Genomic DNA, 22,022 nt, shown 5'->3' with positions numbered 1-22,022 from the left:
GTGACGGGAACGGAGGAAGCCAGCTGTGTGTGCTCTGCGTGGCCCTGCTGCCCGGGCCACCCTAGACAGGACAGCGTGGACATCATAAGACAATCGCAACTGCACCTATGTAGACCCAACACAAGCCTAAACCTTCTGGGAATTTGTATTGGAACAACAAGATACAAGTGCTTTCTTCAGCCAGTTACTTGAACTAAGGAGAATTAGAATGGACTGAGGTGGCCTTGATATGCTCAAGGAGAGGCAGAGAAAGCTGATTAAGAGAGAAGGAGAGGCTGAAAAAGACATGTGGGGATGGAGACAAGACAACTGAGAGAGAGAATCACACGGGGAAGGAAAGGCTATGTGTCACCGCAGACAGAAAGGGACTACGTGTGGTGGAGACAGCTCTGGTCTGGCCAGGTCTAACTGCACTTCTTCCATTGAGCTAGTTTGAGGGTGTTTCTGTTTTCACCCACCAGAGAGGGAGGAGGAATGTAGTCACCTCCGGGAGGACTGATGGGAATGGTGCTGGGCCTCCTGCTTACTCCCAGGCACCGGATAGGACTCTTCCCATCGGAGGGGCCGCTTCTGCTTCATGAAACTGTTCCGAGAATTACAGCCCTAACCCTCCCCCCAAATGCTTTTCTTGCTCTCTGTCTGGGACAAGAGAACCTCAGAACATGGGATTTTAAAAAAGGATACAGCAGAAAGCACGCACCTGTAATCTAAAGGGGGGTTATGCCCTCTTGAAGCCTTCCTCAGATCACAACAAAGCACGCTTTCTTAAGAGGGATCTGGGAGGATCCCCACCTGCTGAGGACCCAACAACCTTAGCCAGGTGCCCACGCTCTCAGTCTCTAGGGCTGGGTGTTCCCTCTCTGCTGCTTCCATTCAAACTTGGAAATAAAGTTTCCCAGGACCATCAAGCCCCAGGTCTTCAGAGAGCAACTGTGTGAGGAGACTGTAGGATTCTAGGGTCAAATATCTGTTGATGGTGAAGGGTTGGCTGAGGGCTCCACATCATTTATTCACTCTTTCATCATTCGTCTTCACAGCTCTACTGAAAAGTCTCGTGTATGTAAATGGGTAGAAGAAGGATGACACTGAGGTCGCAAGTTTAAACCCCAAGTGAGTCATTCAGCACCATTCTGAATCGAGGTGACCACTGTCACTGCAGCCATGTGCTTCAGAAGTTGCTTGTTCTTGATCTCCCTGAGCACTGATACTTGAAGGTCCCCTCCCAGAGCATGTGTCCTCCCCCAGTGCACAGGTGGCACCCTCGTCTTCCTCCAAATTTGGAATTCTTTGGTTTGTCAGATCCCTCTCCTAAGGGCCCTGTGGTTGTGGAGTTTTCCAGCGGATGAACTTCAACGCTCAGATGGAGTGTGACACAGATGCTGTCCCCTGGTGCATGCCATCCCCTCATCCAGCAGGTCCTGCTCATTAGATCGCATTCTCTGAATAAGGAGTATCTTGTGTCCAAGCTGATGCGTGTCACTTGGCCGATGCAGATTTAAATGCTCCCATGCATTATAAAGCACTGCATGTCACGGCAGGTTGTGCTCGCCTCCATCACAGCTGAGGCTGATGGGATGCATCCTAACTGGATGTGGCAAGCTGGGCAATGTGCAATGCAACGTTACGTGTCCTGCCTGCAAAGCAGAGTGTTCTCAGCAGGAGCAGCGCGTCATGACAGAAAGCCCTGCTCCCGGCTGATCCCGCATCTGTCAGTGGTTTGGGATCGGTGAGTTGGCTCGCTTGTGCAACGCGCTCTCTTGACACTTGAGAAACCGCTCGCTTAGTTCTAAGTTGTGTTCTATCAGCAACTGCTTTCAAAAAATGAATCCCATCAGCTTTCACCTAAAACACTCCTTCAGGGGAGAGAAGAGCCCGGAATTGCATGTGTGTGGTTAGAAATTAGGTGCGCTTGAGATCTTGGCGTTTGTCTGGACTCTCGAAGGCTCTTGTGAGCCTACTTCCGTGTACTTCAGGTAGCCCCTGCGTGTGTTTGCCAGGGTTGCGTTTCACTCACAATATGATCAAGTCGCTCATACCAGAGAAGCTACCAAGAGCTGCTGGTAGCCCAGAGTGACCTTTTTATAAATGAGAAGGAGGCTTTGAACATTCTGACGACAGGCCACCAATTTCTTTGGCATTGTCTCTTCCACATGTCTACGTCCAGGCCAGGCTCTCTGCGGAGAGGGTGAAGGGGGTGTTTATAACTGCATGCTGGCCTCCAACACCCCTCCCTGGAGGCAGAACCAAAGCACATCAATATATGTCCGCCAACAGTGAAGAGGACGTCCTGGGCTCTCACCAAATACAAGGTACTAAATCATTATTAATAAATGGGCATCAGGGCGGTGCCTGTGGCTCAAAGTGGTAGGGCACCGGTCCCATATGCCGGAGGTGGCAGGTTCATACCCAGCCCCGGCCAAAACCCAAAAAAAAAAAAGAAAGTTAGAAAAAAAATAAATAAATAAAAATAAATGGGCATCAGTGTTTATAAATAATTGGGCTTTCCAATTATAAAAGTAACATTTATTAAAGGCAAATTAAATACTGCTCAGAGATTATCACTATATGTTTTCATCCATTTTTTGTAATAGATGGATGCAGGTGTTTTAAAAACTCTTGAGGTTTTGTGGATGTGTTTAAATATGAGACCTGGGTGCATCTTAGAGGGTATATGTGAAACTTAGGAAATGTGAAATGTAAATGTCTTAGCACAATAACTAAGAAAATGCCAGGAAGGCTACGTTAACCAGTGTGATGAAAATGTGTCAAACGGTCTGTGAAGCCAGTGTATGGTGCCCCATGATCACATTAATGTACACAGCTATGATTTAATAAAAAAAAATAATAAATATGAGACCTGTCTGGAAAGTATCCAGCCTTATACTATGAAACATGGAGCCATATGAGGCTGGGTATTTTTTGGACATATGCAGTAGAACCTCCATAGTTGACCACCTGCCTACACTGACCACCTCCTGAAGTGGACCTGATTTTCATAGACTGGGCATGCACCACGTGTACGTATCAGTACAGTAGGCCTTGTTCTTTATGTTGACCAGTTTGTTACGGTCCTGTGGGTGGTCAGCTTACAGAGGTTCTACTCTACGTATGCATGTATGTATGTATATGTGTGTGTGTGTGTGTGTGTCCGTGGTATGTGTAGTTTGGGGCCTCTTTCTTCCTGCTTAATATAATGTTATTAACATTTTCATGTGTTTTGCTTTGGATAAATTTAGGCTAACACAGGAATCACTAGGTCAGAGGGGCTTTTGTAAATCATGGGATATATATGGTCAAATTACAAGGATATTGTCTTGCTTTGAATTCTTAGCAACCTCGCAGGCCCATGAGGCACAATCCATCATCTTCCCATGAGAAGGGCCCGGGTTCATTAGAGGCGCCCGCTCATGGCGGCTGGAGGCTGAGTGTGCTGCTGCTGTTTCATTCACCAAGTCCCTGGGACAATACATATTTCCACCCACCCCCAAGTTTCACGTTCCATCTCTGTAAGATGAACTTAAAAACGGCTACGTCCAGGATTCCTCAGATCTTGTTGAGGAAACACAGGACACCCAAGACGGATCCCCAGGGGTCCTCATATTCCCTTTCCACCATTCTAGGCTCTCCACAGAAGCAAGTCTTTCTATTTTGGGCTTGTTCTCTCTGCAGATTGAAAAAGGGGTGCTGGGGTGAGGACAGGGTGGGAACAGAAGTGAAGAATGAGTGACGGGGAAAATGCTACAGAAGCCTCAGGCTTTGCTCTGTTTTCTAAGCTCTCCCTTAATTCCCAAAGACTTTTACCAGAAGTCAGGACTACAGCATCGGCTTTTCCTTTAAACCTTCGCAAGGCAGTAGCCACTAGTGGCTATTTAAATTTACATTAATTAAATTAATTGAAATGGAATACAATGAAAAATTCAGGTCCTGAGTCTCAGGTCACATTTAAAGTGTCCCGTAGCACATATGTCTATATGAAACATTTCCATGATTAAAGAAAGTTCTACAAACAGCACTGCTTTTAAACTTCCTTTCCAGGGTTGGGTGCGGTGGCTGACGCCTGTAATCCCAGCACTCTGGGAGATTGAGGCGAGTGGATTGCTTAAGCTCACGAGTTCGAGACCAGCCTGAGCAAGAGCAAGACCCCCATCTCTAAAAATAGCTGGGCGTTGTGGCTACAGAAGCCTCAGGCTTTTGCTCTGTTTTCTAAGCTTTTCTCTTTGGGAATTAAGGGAGAGCTTAGAAAACAGAGCAAAGCCTGAAGCTTCTGTAGCCACAACACCTAGCTGTTTTTAGAGATGGGAGGGTGCCTGTAGTCCCAGCTACTTGGGAGGCTGAGGCAAGAGAATGGCTTGAGCCCGAGAGTCTGAGGTTGCTGTGAGCTATGATGCCACAGCACTCTACCCAGAGTGACAAATTAAGACTCTGTCTCAAAAATAAACAAACAACAACAACAAAAAAAACCTTTCTTTTCTTAGTAAATTCTGGAGTTTCTTGCAGAACTTTCTCAGGAGAGAAATTTCTTTGAAGTCTGTTATTCTTTTAAAAGCTCAAGTGAGTTTGTAATCCTATAACATAATACATATACCTTTGTTTTAATGTAAAAAAAATGATTTTAATTAGCAAACGCTGAATAGCATTGAAAAACTCAGAAGGCGTTAGATGCATCCTGCGGTTTTTGCACGGCAGCAGGAGGAACACGGCTTTTGGAGCACTGCAGATCTTGTCTCTGTCCCAGTGACGAGACTTCCTGCCTTGCCAAACCACTGCAGAAGAGAAGGAGCTGTTGGAATGAAGTGACTCATAATTATGCCCTGAGAGTGCCACGTGCATCTTCTCAACTCCACACACACCCAGCGAGGCATTACAACACACAGAGAACATCTGGAGTCATTTCAGCAGGCCGTTCCCATTTTTGCCTTGATGACTTGGCTGGCTGAGATGCAGATTGAATTTGTTAACCAGATAAGAGATTCTTCCTCCAACTGATCATTGAGATCCTAGCATTTTCTGCTAGGAAGCTGTTCCAAGAAGATTACTTCCAGCCTGGTACTGAAATTTGGATGTCCTAGGCCAGGATTTACCAGAATCACCTGGAGAAGTTATTAAACATGTAATTCCCTGAGATGTTGATTGCATCTGCGTTTTAAACAAGAACCCGAATAATTATATGCGTTCTCTGGTGACAAAACTTACTGAGGACCCACTATGGGCTGGGCATAGTAGCAATCACTGGAGATACAAGGTAAATGATTATTTCTAGAATCCTAAGGCTGGAAGCCACCTCCAAAAGATATATAATCCATACCTAAGCCTTAAATAGATTCAGTTATAATCTACAAACCGACCCCACTTCTGATGTGTGAGATTGAGTCCTTTGTTAATGACTTAGCCTATATTTTCACTAAAGTAGTGCTTTCCTCTACAAAGGCTACTTAATGATTTCCAACAAAGAAGATGTCCAGAATAATATGAAGCAAAATGAAAGTTTATGCAGAACATAAAGTGGCCTGTGTCGGAATTTATAATCCCTTTGTAGTTCTAGAGTGTTCAAAGGAATCAGATCAAATATATGTGTGGTCTCCTGTTTTACAATCTAAAATGTCGAAATTTGTGCTTAGTTCAAATTGTTCATGTTGCAATTGAAGTTTGTTTCTTCTTTGTGCTCAGGAGAGATAGAAGTGGCTAATATCTATTTTTGGGAGGGGGAATCCTCATTATTTTGAAAGTCTTTATTAAGGTGTTATGTAGATTTATAGCCCAGATTAGGTAATCTCTTCTCTTGCCTTACCCCTAGGTGCTGCTTCCCAACTCAAATCACTCTTGCTGGTTTCTGCAACTTGTAAACCCAACAATTTAGCAAAGCCCACTCTAGGGTAAATATTCTGGGCCAAATAAGGTCCTAACCAGTGCTACAGAGCTCGATTCAACTAAAACTTCACCGATGCCATCTGATTTCAACTGGCCCATTGGTTTTCTCTAACCTGGGGCTTAACACCTGTTTTTCTATCATTTTCACCCATGATCAGGACCCCTCTGTTAAGATTCTCTCAGCACTCAACTATTGCAAATATATCATATGTAGGAATTGTTTTTGCAAATATTTGTTTCAATTAATTAGCAATGGCCTTGTGATGGAGGCTGAGTGCATTTTTCTGTTGTAACCATGTGGTAGCTATAGCCCCAGGGTGATACACAGCCCAGCAACATTCCTTAACAATCCTCTTAATTACACAGTTGGGGTAACCATTCTGTCTAAAAAATCTGCTTCGTAATTACAAAATCACCAGCCCAGCCAGCCGTGTTGACCCATCAATTGCTTGAATTCTACTGTGTCCTTAAAATGTGTGCTGTCATCTCTCCAAATGACAGAGAAGCTTTGGAAACTAGTGAGTGTGGGGTGCAGCTGCTCCTGTAATAAATGTCTCTACCTCTCTCTGCTTAGGGCAGCTCCACTGCTGGGCTTCTTCCTTTAGCTCCTGCCATCCTTACCTCTACTATAGCCTCAAAAACACAAGGGAATTCTTCTGCTCTTTCAAATCCATTCTACAAAAGGCTTGTGGCAGTAATTTAGCATAAGCCCAAAAAAGTAATTATGGTCCTTCAGGTTGGCTGGCCTGGATCCTGGGATGCAGAGTCTGCTGTTGAAATTGCCTCTGAACTGGGTTCCTTTTACTAACCGTATTTGTATTCTTAGCCCCCAAATCAATGTCCCTTTGTTGTTGTGTGTGTTGCACTGGAGAGCGATGATTTGTGGGCGTGTCTGTCTCCTGCCTGCCTTGTGAGTTCTGGGACGCTGGCATCTCGCAGAGCTCAGGCTAAGGGGTCTTGGTGGTTAAGTGTTGGCGTATGAAAAAGCTGGCAAGTTCTTCATGGCTCTGCTATGTCACATTTTTTATACTTTGAAGGCTCCCGCTGGTTAACATGTTCTGACTGCCGAGGTATATGAAGAAATTTGGGGACCCACATTGCATATGTTCAACTTGAGTGTCGTTAATGAAGCTTCTTTTCCATAGCACAGGTGACTGACTACATAATGAGAAGTCCAAGTGTCTTGGGGGTCCTTTTCATATGACTCCCTCATTTCATCCAGAGAATCATTGCTTCCCCTCATTTTCCAAAAATACTGCCGTCCCAGGTGTCTTCTATGAACTGGTGTCTCCTAGAGCCGCAGACAGAGCGGATCCTGAGGTCTTGTGTCCCAGTCACTTCCTCTTCTTATGGAAACCTGCCTTCTGTAGTGAGGGGACAGGCGAAAAGCCTCCCTTCACATTGTGAGAAACATGATTTGAATTAAAAGGGAAGGCTCAGAGCAACAGGAGCCATCATTCATTGCCGGTGGGAATGCAAAGTGGCACAGTCACTTCAGAAGATAGTTTGGCAGTTTCCTGCAAAGCTAAACATAGTCTTTCCATACGATCCAGGAATCACACTCCTGGGTTTTTACCCAATTGATACGAAAACTTATGTTCGCAGAGAAACCTCAACATAAATGTTTATGGCAGCTTTATTCATAATTGTCAAAAACTAGTAGCAAGCAAGATATCATTCAATAGAATGGATAAGCCAGCTCTGGTGTGTTCAGACTCTGGAACGCCGTGCAGCAATACAAAGAGATGCGATTGCCTCTGAACTTGGTTCCTTTTACTAACCATAAAATAAAAGATATTTATTTGTTAAGCCACAGAAACACATGAAGGGACCTTAGAGTTCCTAAATAAAGGAAGCCAGCCTAAAAAAATTACATTTTGTATGATTCCAATTATATGACATTCTGGAGAAGGCAAAAACTATACAGGGCCAGTGAAATGATTATTGGTTTCCAAGGATCCAGAGGGAGGAGGCAGAGAGGATTATGGGAAGCAGGGGAGGTTTTAAGGCAGTAAAATTATTCTGTATTATACCATAGTAGATGGATGGCATTATGCATTTGCCAAAGCTCATAGAACTTTCATAGCACAAGCAATGAACCTTAATGTATGTAAATTTTAAAAAATCCTTGAGGAAGTTGAATAGTCCCAGGAAGGAATGCAAATTCTGACAAGAGAATCTGTTTTACAAATGAATGAACAACCTCACCTAGGGAGCAAGGGGCAGAGTGCTGACCTGAGTTACTGGAGGTTGGGATCTGTAGGATGAAGACAGAAGGAACCGCACACGAGCACTGTACTCTATTTGATAAAGCACTATCTCTGTACACGTTTTTAGGTTGTTAACCACAGGGGTATGAGTTAACAGTTCTGATGCTGTTATACATGTATCTTGGAAGGCAGCAATTAAGTAAATAAATAGCAGATGGTGGGAGCTAGGTTTGTCACTGTTGGAGTGGAAATTTACAGATCAGCAAGGAGAGGAATCTAGAAGGATTCACGTGCTAAAGGATTCTAGTTGAAGACACTGGTACGAACTCATGTTTAGCTTAATATGGACACAGATGGTTATATATAGAAATGTATATAGGGTGACATAGAAGCTCACACCTGTGATGCCAGCACTCTGGGAGGCTGAGGTGGGAGGACGCTTGAGGCCAGGAATTTGATAGTAGCCTGGGCAACATAGCAAGACTGCATCTCTTAAATTAAAAAAAAAGAAAAAAATGAGCCAGGCATGGTGGTATGCACCTATATTCCTAGCTACTTGGGAGGCTGAAGCAGGAGGATTTCTTGAGCCCAGGAGTTTGGAGGGAGTTGGAGTGAGCTATGATTGCACCACTGCATTCCAGCCTGGAGACAGAGGAGTGAGACCCTGTCTCCAAAAAAAGAAAAGAAAGCATATATTTTGCTGTCAGCTAAGAGGGCCTGAAAGAAACAATATCCCAGAGCCAACAAGCATGCCTAATGTCCAGGTCTTAGTTTCTAATATCATTTTCCAATAAAAGGAACCAGGGATCTTTGGAGAAATGACAGTTGATTCTAAGACTAGGACACAACACAACAAAACAAAACACAAGATAAGCCTGGAGCAACTTGTAGTGCCAGAGATAAAAAGGTGCACACAGAAAAACAAAAACAGTGGAGCACATTGATAGAGGTATGTCAAAGAAACACAGGAGCTACCTGGACAAGCTTCCAGTGAACAAGCTGGAGCAATTGGAGCAAAAAGGTAGATAAAGTAGTGGTGTATTATAATTCAAAGTATAAAATAAATGTTTATGAGTCCATACTGAGAAAATCAATAAATAGGAAAGAAGAGAGAAAGCTCCCATGCAGAAGAGTCCAAAGTAATTTATGCAGATGCTTGAGAGGGACATAATTTCCCAACCACTAGGAAGAGACTGTGCACGGTGATTTCTTTCCAAAGAGTACAATACTGAAAAGAGGAAAAAAGGAGTCGCTTTGCAGCATGGAAAGCTGACACACATTGCCTCCGCCAGGTGATCAAGGTCAACATCAACAGTTGTAAATCATGTTGATAGTATGTACTCTTGATACGCTGTGATGAAATGGTAATGGACTTCTGTGATTTTCCTCCTGGTGACCCATAACCCCGTCTTATCATGAGCAAAACATCAGACAAATTCCAACAGAGGGGCATCCTCTAAAATGCCTGACTAGCACTGCTCAGTACTACCAAGGACATCAAAAGCTGGAAGCTGCCCCAGCAAAAATGCACCTAAGGAGACGTGACGCCTGATGTAATATGGTTTCCTGGAATAGAACATCGAAGCAAAATGAAGGACATCTGAAAAATCTACGGACTTTAGTTAATATTATAGTAATATACTGATACACCTTCATTAATCCAATGTTCCATACCAATGTGAGATGTTAGTAACAGGGTAGACTGGGTCCAGGGTACATGGGACATCTATATATCCTGTGCTGACTCTACAATTTATTCTAAAAAATCCCACTTAAAAAAAGGGCCTGGGCTCTGGGATCATCAGGGATACCCTCCTGGTCCCCTTCTCTCATGCTCTGCTCTCTAAGAACCTGCAATCTCTTTTTTGCTCTCCCGTCCCTTTGGCTAGGACAGCAGGTGATGCTGGCTGGACTCTCATCAGCATTCTCTATGAGAATTGGGGCTCCCTTGCCCCCTGACTGCTTGTTGGGTTCTGCAAATGGCAGGCATTGGCAGATAAGAAGGTGGGAGGGAGAGGAGGGAGGCTGGGCTCTGTGCTCCCCTGGTGCCCCCTCCGCTGGGCAGTAAGTTGGCAGTGTCTGTGTTGTATGCTCTAAGGCCAGGGTTCTGGCTGGGGGACCCTTTCTGTGGCTCTCCCTCAGAGTTTCCCTAATTGCTCCTTCTTTTGTTCCTTCAGACGTAGGATGGTAATTATTGCTACCCTAGAAGGGTATTTTATCATCACTTATCAGTTTCTTTTAACCACGCCCATGCCTTTGTAAGTAGTCCTTTCATGAAACATCCCAGTTTCTCCACTTGAGGGGACCATCTGTAACCTGTTCTGATCTTACAGATACTCAGGGATTCAGGGTCTTGATGACCACCAAAATTTCTTTATATACTTGACCTACCCCCAACACCCTGTACTTCTGCAAGAAAAACAAGGGGGGGATGCTCACCTCCCCCTGGCACTTTTGAAGCCCTCCCTAACAGCCCTAGGGTCTGCGGACCAGGGGGAACCAGCAGAATGAGAGAGGCAGTATTTGATCTCTCAACATAAGCTGATGGCAAAGAGCATTTTCACCACTTTCAGGGATCTTCATTTGAAACACGTGGGTATTGTCACAGGCCTACCGCATTTCTCTCTGTAAGAATTGCTAGCAATAACAAGAATAAATTCATCCATAAACCTCAAGAAACACACAATAGCATCATTTTCATAATCTCTTATCTCCTTATAAGGGAAATATAGTAATATTACATTTTTTACAATAAGCATGTATTCATGTACTGCTTTTGTAATGAAAAGGCTATAAAAAGGTAAAAATAAAAGTTAAATATGCTTATTATTGAAAATTTGAAAAATATTTTAAAATTTTAAAGGAGAAAATAAAATGGTTTATTGAAAGAACTTGAAAATTCCCAGTTCAGATATCAGCTCTGTCACTTTTTAACTATAACCTTGTACAAGTCATTTAGCTCCTCTGAGCCTCATTTGTCACCGCTATAAAAATGGGACACTCATACCTCCCTTGCAGTATTATAACAAGAATTAGAGATTATATAAGCAGGGCTGTTAGGACGGTACATATGAATAAAGACAGACCTGGGTTTGAATCTCTGCCTGGTCAGTCACAAGCTGTTTGACCTTTGGGAAAGTTAGATAACCTCTCAGTCTATAAAATAGGGACATAAATGATAGCTATTTCTTAGGGTAATTAATGAAAAGAGAGCCTCTTAGTACAGTGAATAGAGAATACAGCAGCATGTTGCCTTGAAAACATTGTCTTTAAGGCTCAGTAAGAGTTATTGAGGACCTGAGTCAAGGCCTAAGAACTCCCTGGCCTTCTACAGCTTGTATTCCAGTGAGAAGAGACTTCTTTACCATCATCTTTGTATCTTCATCTTATCGCAAGAATCATTGTCTTAAGGAAGGGAATCAGTGCTGAACTCACCTACCAGCTCTGATCTCTGATCTCACAAATAGGGTGTATTTGTGTACGACCCGAGGGGCCAAATTGGGCCATTCACTACCTGCAAAGTTATACCTTCCCAGAGGTGTTTCTTTCCTTCCAGCCTGTTAAAATGCAACAGGGGGAACCTAGGAGCTTATCGTCATTGGTCCCTTAAGATATAAGGCTCAGGGCTCTTTCCAGCCCTCACATTCCTAAACGGATAAAAGCTGGTGAGAATAAACAGCAGCAATAACCTTAACCTGGGAAAAAGCAAAATGCAATTTGGTGGGAGTGAGAGGGAGTCGGGCCATGGGGCAGAATGTGAAAAACAGAGGTGATGGATGAGGGATGCTGGGAGGGGCTGCCTCTTCTAATTTCTCTCAGCAACAAGGGGAGGTTTGCAGTTCTTTATTTATTTTATTTATGTTTGCTTGCTTGTTTTTGAAACTCACATATAGTTTCCTATGTGCCTGGAATTATTCTAAAACTCTACAAATATTAAATTTGTTAGAGACTTGCAAATTTACAAGTCTAATCATTTGGTTATATGTAGGCCCAGGAGTCTCGGGGCTTTTTTTTTTTTTTTTAAAGCAACAGGTATATTTTTTCTTTTCTCTTACTTCTCCCACCTCTTTTCTAGGGGTCAGTAAGACAGCATTTGGCACCAAGTGCATACACCATTCACTCATTCATTCATTTTCTCAAGAAAGATTTATTTATTTATTTTTTTTTTTTGTAGAGACAGGGTCTCACTTTATGGCCCTCGGTAGAGTGCCGTGGCCTCACACAGCTCACAGCAACCTCCAACTCCTGGGCTTACGCGATTCTCTTGCCTCAGCCTCCCGAGTAGCTGGGACTACAGGCGCCCGCCATAACGCCCGGCTATTTTTGGGTTGCAGTTTGGCCGGGGCCGGGTTTGAACTCGCCACCCTCGGTATATGGGGCCGGCGCCTTACCGACTGAGCCACAGGCGCCGCCCTCAAGAAAGATTTATTGAGGACCTAAGTCAAGGCATAAGCACTCACTGGCCTTCTGCAGCTTGTATTCCAGTGGGAAGAGACGATGTCTATGTAAGTCAGCATGTTAGTGTGAATAATGTTGGGGGGCGTCTAAGGAACACAGCCACACATGAACACTTTCCCCTCCTCCTCTCCTAAGACAGAGACGCAAAGGACCTAGTTAGCCCCAACCCCAGAAGTTCAGGCCAAAGGACCCTAATCTCCTAGGCAAGTTGTAACATTTGCCACCCCCCATAGCCCCATATAAAAGAGGTCTCTAACTGTTCCACTCCACGCAGATGCCACCTTTGCACTGCCCAGGCAGGTCATCCTCCCCTTTCAGTAAACCTGGTGTGAACATCTCCACTCGGGTCTCATCACTGGGTGCTTCCACTTACACCTTTCCAATGAATTCACCAGATAGTCTTCATTTTTGTTTTTTATTAAATCATAGCTGTGTACATTAATGCAATCATAGGGTACCATGCTCTGGTTTTATATACAATTTGAAATATTTTCATCACACTGGTTAACATAGCCTTCCTGGCATTTTCTTAGTTATTGTGTTAAAACATTGATATTCTACATTTAGTAAGTTTCACATGTACACTTGTAAGATGCACCATAGGTGTGGTCCCACCAATCACCCTCCCTCTACCCATTCTCCCCCCTCCCCACTCCTCCCATTCTCCTTTCCCCATATTCTTAGGCTATAATTCAGATATTCTTTCTAAAAACAGGTTGTGACAGATGAAAGGGTGGCAAAGATCCGAGGACTTGGTTTTGGAGAACAGGAAAGTGTTTGGATACACATTGGGTAGAGGAGGACTCAGGTCAGAGGCTGGTTTGGTCAATTCAGGGTGCCTGCCTGACCCTGCTGGAGCTTTGGCATCTCTGGGTTAGTCTCTACCCAACCTAACCACGTCTCTCTGGGAGCTCCTGGGTGCAGTGTGTCCCCACACAGTCACAGACCTTGATCCAAGAATAGGGGGAATGCTAAGCCCAAAGGCCATGCTGTTTCAGAACTTTCTTATCTCTTTATCTCCTGTGAGCACCATTTCAGCAACCTAGAGGGGACTCAGGGATGATAAATTTTCTTAGGAAAATCATATTAGAGTTCAATTCGTTAAACCAGCCTCCTGATTTTATCAATGGTGGGCACTTGTCCTAGCGGCAGAACCAGGAGGTGATAAATCCTTTAGGCTGACTCTGCAGATGGTTATCCTAACAATGTGGATGAAATCAATGGGGAAGTCATCTGAGGGAATGTACTCGAGGCTTATGGAATACTAAGCTGGTAATATTGCTTGATCAGATTGTAATCATCATTTCTGCCTGGTGTGTGTGTCATTTCAATAACAAAGCTTCCGACGTGGTTGGAATTTTCCTCTTCTGGCAGAGCAGCAGAAACACCTGCTACCTATTTCAATACAGAACACCTCTGTTCCTGTTTCAATACCCAAATTTAGACGCTTAGGGTATCAAAGTGTTTCTTGAAAATTTTGGGAAACAAGGCCGAAAAAGAGATTTTATGCTGCTGGTAAGTTGCATAAACCCATATGATGTAAATGCTCCTCAGAGAGCCTTTGGTACCAAGGAAAACATTTTAGCAGATTGAGGGGCACTGGGCTGGGGGAGCATCTGCCTTTTGAGAGGCTTTGTGGGCAGATGGGACATGAGGTTAAGGAAGTGAATTTTTTTTTGGAAGCAGTGGAGGGACTGGCATTTGCTCTGTTTTTTTAACTACGCAGTAAGTTCTGGGCACATTCTGTGTACCAGGCCCTGTACAAAATACGAGGCGAGGATGCCTGGACAAGTCCTTCCTTTTCTCCAGGAGTTCAGGATCAAGGGAAGGAGTTGGCAGCGGCAGCCAAATCTGCCCCCGCTTTTTTTTTTTTTTTTTTTTACAGCCTGAGGGCTAAGAATGCTTATTTCTTTAGTACATTTTTAATAGTTAAAGAAAACAAGGAATATTTCATGACATGTGAAAATTATCTGAAATGCAGATTTCAATGTGCAGAAGGGAAGTTTCACTGGGGCACAGCTTTGTGCCTGGTGTTTGTGTACCGTCTAGGTCACTTTCTCACAGGACAGCAGAATTGAGTCCTTGTGGCAAGGACTATATGACTAGAAAAGCCTAAAATACTTACTATCTGGCCCCCACCCCCACCCTTTTTAGAAACAGGGTTCTCCTCTGATACCTAGGCTGGAGTGTTCATAGCTCACTGCAGCCTTGAACTCCTGAGCTCAAGAGATCTTCCCAGCTCAGCCTCCTGAGTAGCTTCGAGTACAGATTTGTGCCACCACCTCCAGCTAAAAAGTTTTTTGTGGAGACAGGGTCTCCCTTTGTTGCCCAGACAGGCCTAAAACTGTGGTCTCAAGCAATCTTCTTGCCTTGGCCTCCCAAAGAGTGGGAATCTAGCCATTTATTTATTTATTTATTCATTCATTCATTCTTTTGAGACACTCTTGCTCTGTCACCCAGGCTAGAGTGCCATGGTGTCATCATAGCTCTCTGCAGCCTTGAATTCCTGGGCTCAAGTGAGTACCCTGCCCCAGCCTCCTGACTAGCGGGAACTACAAGTACACACCACCATGCCTGAGTAACTTTTTCCTATTTTTCATAGAGACGGGGGTCTTGGTCTTGCTTAGGCTGGTCTTGAACTCTTGTCCTCAAGGAATCCTTCCACCTCAGCACCCCAGAGTGCTGGAATTATAGGTGCCACCAAGCCCGACTAATGGCGGGATTGTTTTAATAAAACATTTTAAATAAAACATTTGCCAACCATGGTCTAGGGGCACAGACAAGTAATAGGACGCTCCCTCCACAAAGTGGTAAGTGCTAAGAGAATGTTAAGCACAGCCAGCAGCTCCCTGCCTTTAAGTCTCCAGGACAAAGATAGTGAATCAGTCATTACTTAACTGTTGCAAAGAGGCCTAACTGAGCAATGAGGGAGGTATTAAAAGAAAGAGGTGGGGCTGGCTGGTGGTGGTTAGTAATAGGATGTATGAGAAGACATGGAGATGCCAGGAAGTGGATTAGGGAAGGAGACTGACTTGGACCTGGGTGTCTTTGAAAGCAGAGCCTGAAATAAGAGTTTGAGTGTAGGAGTTTATTTGGGAGGTAATCTCAGGAACCAGGAGTGGGAGAGTAGAGAGAGAATCAAACGGAAGGGAGAAAAGCTAATAAAGGACGTGTTAATGACTGGTTACTGCTTTGGGCAAGCAAAGCTCAGTCCTTCTGTGAACCCTCAGAAACTTCGCAGAACAAGCCATAGGACAGGAGGCTGAGATGTTTACCTTCTGGTCCTTTCTGATTAAGCTCATTGCCTTCTCTGCACTTTCAGGTTGCACCTGCAGGTGGCTGGTGAGTGCCCTGTGAAGATTCAGAGGAAGCTGGGAGTGAGCAGGGCAGAGCCCTCAGGCTTGAAGTGGATGCTGAGCCGCGCATGGAACTGTCCAGCATCGCTGTGCTGAAATCAAGTGGATCAGGAGGTGTGGCACCACGCATCCAGACCATCTGCTGCAGAGATGTCTGTGCAGCTAAGTAGGAGCAGGATTAAGCTTGCTCAGGCTGTGATGCATTCTGCTGGACGGCCACCTCCTGCTACTGGCTGCTCAGATCCCTGGCTGGCCTCTCAGCTCCTGGGGGAGCTTGTGCCTCGTGTGCTGGAAAGAACACAGTTCTGGGAGTCAGAGGCCTTGATTTCATCAGGGCTTAACCTGTTGATCCCTGGCCGACCCTGGTAAGCCATTTATCTTTTCCAATGAGCAAAAACTGCCCTTCTTAACTCAGACATTTGTGCTCAGACATTCAAGCTTTACAAAAGAACAGAGAGCCATATAAATATAATGTTGTTGTTATTATTATTTCTGCGGGAAGCCCCTACTTATTTCTTTTTACCACCACAAAAGACTTTTCAGAGAGTATTAATCACCCATCAGCAGCTTGCCAAGAGTCTTGCTCTGGGTACATTTAGCGCTTCTCAGCAATGGAAGTTGCCTCTGGGGATTAGACAAGTTTCCTTGGTCTCAGGATATGTCATATTACCCATTAGATACACTGGCATTTTCTCATCTCTTTATTGATCAATCCAGCTTCCAGGCACCAAAGAACTGCAAGCATCCATGAAAAACTATAAAAAGGCTACTGTCTTCAATAAAAGCAGATAAGCCTTTGACCAGCAATCTTCTTCGAAATAAAAAAAAAAGGAGGAGGGGTGGGGCCTACCTGAGCCCTGCCCCGCTCTGCTGCCTGAAATAGGAACATGTCTGGGATGCAGATGGTAAACGTCTTCACGTGATAGGCGTCTGGGACCATTGAAAAGGCTCAGACATCTTTTTTCCCATTTCCAAGTGGTTGATCTTTGATTATGTTGGCTGCTGGTGCAATATCTGGAGGGGAGAAAAAGAGTATTGTGTTGCTTTTAAATATAGGCAAAGTGTCTCACTCTGATATAAGGTAGTTTTCATCAAAGGGAGAAATAAACAGGGAAAGGGAGAGAGGAGGAGGGGGCAGGGAAAGAGAGCAGGGAGCCAGCTCAGGGTGCCATCCATACTCTGGGCTGTCAAGCCAGAGGCAGACGCAGTGAGAAATGATAGCAACGTAGTGAGAAATGATAGCAACATGATCGCCCATGTCTGGAATTCACTGCTCATCACATCTCAGTTCATGGTAGGTAAAAATGTGGAAAGATTCATTTGCTCAAATCTGTTCTCATAGCAGCGGGGAGAGGCACTGGGTATAACCACTTGCATTGCAGAGCTTTGGGAAGTGAGTGCCTAGGGTCCTGTGACAGTGCGCTTGGGGGGAGAATCTGGAATGACCACTCTCTGGGCTGATTTTGCCTTGCAACAGTCAAAATAGTCTTGTCTCCCGAGATTCTCTTTTTGCCCTTTCTCTGCCAATTCATTCCTCCAGCTCCAATGGCAATTGTGAGTTGTGCTGAGGCTCTACTCTTTGGAAAAAAGATTTTAGAAGAAAAAAAAATGAGAACTTCAAACTCCGGAGTTAATCCCCTATGTTTCCTTCTTGTTTTAAGCACTGAAGGGCAGGGCTACTTGCTAGTCTTAAAGGAAAGCACAGATCAAAGGCAGGAGTTAAACCCCCAGTTACACAGCTGCCATTTAAAAGATTTCCCCACCATTGCTATATTTGGAATTTGATGTAAGCAACACGTCTTGTGTCCACTGCTTCATATTTTCTTTTGTGCTTCCTTTTTATCCTCGTGACACTTTGATAACCTTACAGATGTGTTTTCTCCCAATCACACAAAGCAGCTTGATATCCTTACTCCTCCTTAATAGAAAATGACCCTACAACGGAGAAAATGGCAAATGACTTTTCTTGTATTCTCATCAAACTCAATAGCAGAATCAGCATTTGGAGGACTAACTTGGGGATTCCCTCGTCTATCTCAGTTTTCTAACAGATGTACACAAGTCAGTTCTGGACAAACATGATTTAAAAAAAAAACAAACATATTTTAGACACCCTCAATCTTACCCTCTGAAAAGATCCTTGCCTCTTTCTAACTTGCACTAGTTTTTTTTCAGGGCCAGTGAACGCAGGGTGCAGCTCAGCCCCATTCTAGCTTGAGAAATTTACAACGTATCAGCCAACCAACAGGTACAAGAGCCTTAAGATGGTTAAGACATAGGTGAAGTGGCCCTTTGCCTTTCTCCCCTCCTTGAGGCTATGATCTTCGCTATACTGCTAATGTTCAGTTTTTTGTTGGAACTGTGTTAAGTGCAAATAATTTAGAAGATGAAGAAAACAAAAGCAGAACACCGAACCTCACTGAAATACACTTACCAGAGAGAAGCATCGCCTCCATTTTCTCTGCTTAGATTTTCTGGCTTCTCCAAGAGGACTCTCAGATGACTCTGAGATTAGGGTGCATACCAATTTATCTGCTCCAGAGAGAACAGGATATAAACAATTGGGTTAGGAAGGCCCCGGGGCCCTAGGAATGTGTGGCAATTTCTTCTACCACTTCTGGACTCTTGGGAGCACACCCTGACATGACTTATCAGCAACAGGTCCACGCAGGGAGCCTTTCCTTCCCTGCCGCCCAGCCCCACCCTGCCAGGCTAATACCTGGAGGGTGAGAACTGTCACAGGCTGGACTCTCCAGTAAGTGGGGAGGGTTCTTGGGATGGACACATATGAGAGGAAAGGGACTTCTGGAAGCAGGTCTGGGCTAAGCAGACCTTGATGTAGGTTCAATAATGGTTTTGGCTGACACTGTGGGGAGCTGTGAAGACATGACCTTCAGAGCTGCCCCATTTGGAGAAATAGCATATGAAGGATTTATGGCTTTTTTTTTTTTTTTTTTACTGACTACAAAAGTCCAGCCATTTAATAACAAATACTCTCCTGCCCCCACTCCATCGCAGCACTCTGAGAAGCATGATTCAACCTTAGTGGGTGGAGGGCTGTGGAAAGCCAAGGTGAACGAGGGTAGCAGGTGAGGGGCTGGTCAAGTCCCTGTACCCCTGTACTGGGAGCACAGAACCAGGCTGGGTACAGGCTTCTTCTCTGCCCAGCCACCATCCAAGGGAGGCCAGAGCTGCCCACAGATTCAACCAGAGAACATGAAGGGGCCATGGCAAAAAGGAGAAAGAGAGCAGAGGGACTCTGGTCTGTCACCAAGTTCAGGTCCTCTGGCCTTGCCTTTTTCACATCCAGCTGCCAGGAACTGGTCTCAGCCCAGTGATCAGCCACCAGTGCTCACACCACCTTTGCCTTCTTGGCCTTCTTCTCAGACCTCGAGGCCTCATCATGGGCTTTCCGCTTCTCCGCCAGCTTGTTGGCCTCGTGGATTTTGCGCCTCTTGCCAAACATGATCTTGTTGTACAGGTACTTCTCTTGCTTCTTCATCGTCATGATGGCCAGGCGTTTGGCCTCGCTCTCTTCCTCCTGAGCCAGCTGCTCCTTGTTCTCTAGCTTCATGGTGCCTGCCATCACCCGGGGCTTCTTTCCCTCTATGCTCTGCTCCTCCAGAGCTGTCAGTCGGGCTTCTTCTTCCTTTTCTGAACTAGTTTCCACGTCTTCCTCCTCTTCTTCATTTTCTCCCCCTTCATGGCCATCACCTTCATTGTCTTCCTCCTCCTCTTCTTCAGACTCATTCAGGTTTCCTGGGTCCTCTCCCCGTTGTAGAGCCAGCAGCTTCAGCTTCTCAGGTGGGATGTAATCTCCTTTCTTCTCAGACATGAAGGGTGAAAGGTGTGGGGGCAACTTCACACCAGGGAAGTACTTTGACACAGGGAGGAGGAGCCAGGCGTTCACAGAGTCAAACACCCACTGAGGCTGCACATAGTACCTGCCAATGACAGAAGTCTGCTGCCCAGGCTTGTCGACAATCTGGTGGGTGATGCAGGAGTCTGTGATGTCATAGGTGGCTCCAATGCACACAGACTTGTCCCAGGATACGTCCCCCCCAAAACTCCTGATGATGAAGGCCAGGGCCTCACGGGGCACCTCACGATTCAGGAAGAACTTCAGGCCCTCAAAGAGCTTCTTGTGCTTTTCCTGCGCCTCCAGTTCCTTCCTGTGGTCATCTTTCCACGCAGCCATGTCCTCATCAGCAGGAAATTCATCTACCTTGGCCTCCTCCTCAAAAGCAGGCACCACCACATGAGCCAGGCTGGCACTGAGGGCTGCCAGTTTCTCCATAGAGCTTTCAGAGTCCAGTGCATAGGTACCCTCACTGTCCTTCACCTTTGCTTCAACCTGAGCCTCAAGCTTGGGTGGGTAGTGGAGGTTGAGTGACTGGTAGAGGCGGAAGTTGACAAAGCCCAGCAAGGTAGTGTAGAACTCAGTGAAGGTGGCCATGACCCAGTAGTCCACATCTGTTGGAAGATCATGGGAGAAGGCGTAGGGTGTAATCCACACAATAGGCTGTCCCAGCACTTCAGCCTGGTAGTAAATGCCTTTGATGGACAGGAAGACCTTGCGCAGGGCACGGGCGGCAATAACATAGTGCATGAACTCCACAGTGAGCTGGTGGCACAGTTGAATGGTCTGCACATGGCACTTGCTAGTCCAAGGGAAGGTGGAAAAGAGGAAGCACATGGAGAGGGCGTCATCCAGGTCCCGCAGAGCATCAATGAACGTGGGGTACCGCTCCTTGATGATGTGGTCAAGTTTATAGTTGGGCGTATTGTCCTTCAGATGCTCCACAGTGTTCCAGTCACTCTTCTCATAGGCCTTCCGGAGCTTTCGAACAAACACCTTGTATTCCTGGAACTTGTTGACAATAGGTTCATAGAGGAGAAACTTGATGTCTTTGGTAAGGTAAAAAGTTCGGGCTGCAGTGGAACCCTTGTTAACCTTCTTCTTGTCTTTGGGCTCATGGGGATAAATGCCCTTCTGGATGCACAGCTGCCAGAAATCAGCCAGGCTCAGCTGCAGTTTCTTCTGGGCTTTATTTTGAGTGATATAGTTGGAGGCAGAGCCTCGTTCATATTTCTTCTCAAGGCCTCCCATGGCTCCACGCCTAGCAGCCTACCAGTGGAGCCAGACTTCTGGCTTTTTAGCTCCCTGTTGATCAATCATTGGATGCAGACTGCTCTGGGAAGGAAGTGTGGCCTTGGACAAGGTGGCTCTCTATAGCAATCTCCAAAGGGAACTGACAACTGTTACAGTTCTCAGCAGCTGGGATCTGAGTGGCACATCACAGCATCCATTGCAGAGATACTAGGACAGACACTGAAATTCCAGCAAAAGAATAGAAATCAGGTGTAGAAGGAGAACCCTACCTCTAGATTCCTTAGTTCCTCCAGTCCCTCCAGGGTTGTGTTGGCAGAAAGCTTGTTATAAAAACCTGACAGGCTCTACAACACACAAGATATAAGCAAGGAGAGGGAAGCTTACTTCTTCTTGATCCTGGTAGCTTCACAGCCCCTGACTTGGATAAAAAGGAGATATCCACTAGCAACAAGGGGCCCAGACACAGCTTTGAAGTTGGTGCTACAAGAGAAGGACCCAGTTCAGAGTCACATGTTGTCCTCATTGTCTCCGAGAGACCTGTGCTTGCAGAGCTCAGCCTGGTTTAACTCAAAGACTGGTTTATCCTGGAATGCAACACACAGGGTAAGGGCAAGTTCACCGAGATTTCAATGATGTCATGAGAGCTAAGCCACGCTAGGGCTTTTCCCCACTAGGGAGTCCTATTGAGACAAAGAAGACTTGAGGTTCTGTAGTTAGATTCTCTCAAAGTCTTCTAAGCACAGTGATTGGAGCCAGGATCTGAGAACAAGGGTGCTTAGAACTGACCCTAGGAATAAAAGCCAGATCCACAGAGAGAAAGTCTGACCTCTCCTAAGTTTGGACACCTTTTTCCAGTTCTTCACTCCATTTTAAGTCTGCTCTTCATGAGGAGACCTGAGGGCTGGAATGAAGGTCCATTCTCATCAGAGCTCCACATGGGATGGGTGTGGCTGAAGAAGATCCTATGTAAGTCAAGTGTGCAGGGCTGACCTGCTGCTTTCAGGGATGAACTTCTGA

General features: G+C 45.3%; 1 protein-coding gene across 1 annotated transcript; it reads right to left on the bottom strand.

Moving 5' to 3' along the window:
• Positions 1–19,244: 19,244 nt before the first annotated feature.
• LOC128560202 (pescadillo homolog) lies at positions 19,245–21,002 on the bottom strand. The gene has a single exon (XM_053553783.1). The coding sequence runs from the start codon at positions 21,000–21,002 to the stop codon at positions 19,245–19,247; it is 1,758 nt and encodes a 585-aa protein (XP_053409758.1).
• Between the last annotated feature and the right edge of the window lie 1,020 nt (positions 21,003–22,022).

Source organism: Nycticebus coucang, chromosome 11 (assembly GCF_027406575.1).
Source record: "Nycticebus coucang isolate mNycCou1 chromosome 11, mNycCou1.pri, whole genome shotgun sequence".
In the NCBI taxonomy this organism is placed as follows: domain Eukaryota; kingdom Metazoa; phylum Chordata; class Mammalia; order Primates; family Lorisidae; genus Nycticebus; species Nycticebus coucang.
Note: the sequence above shows the minus strand (reverse complement) of the source record. Positions and strands in the feature narration are given on the sequence as shown.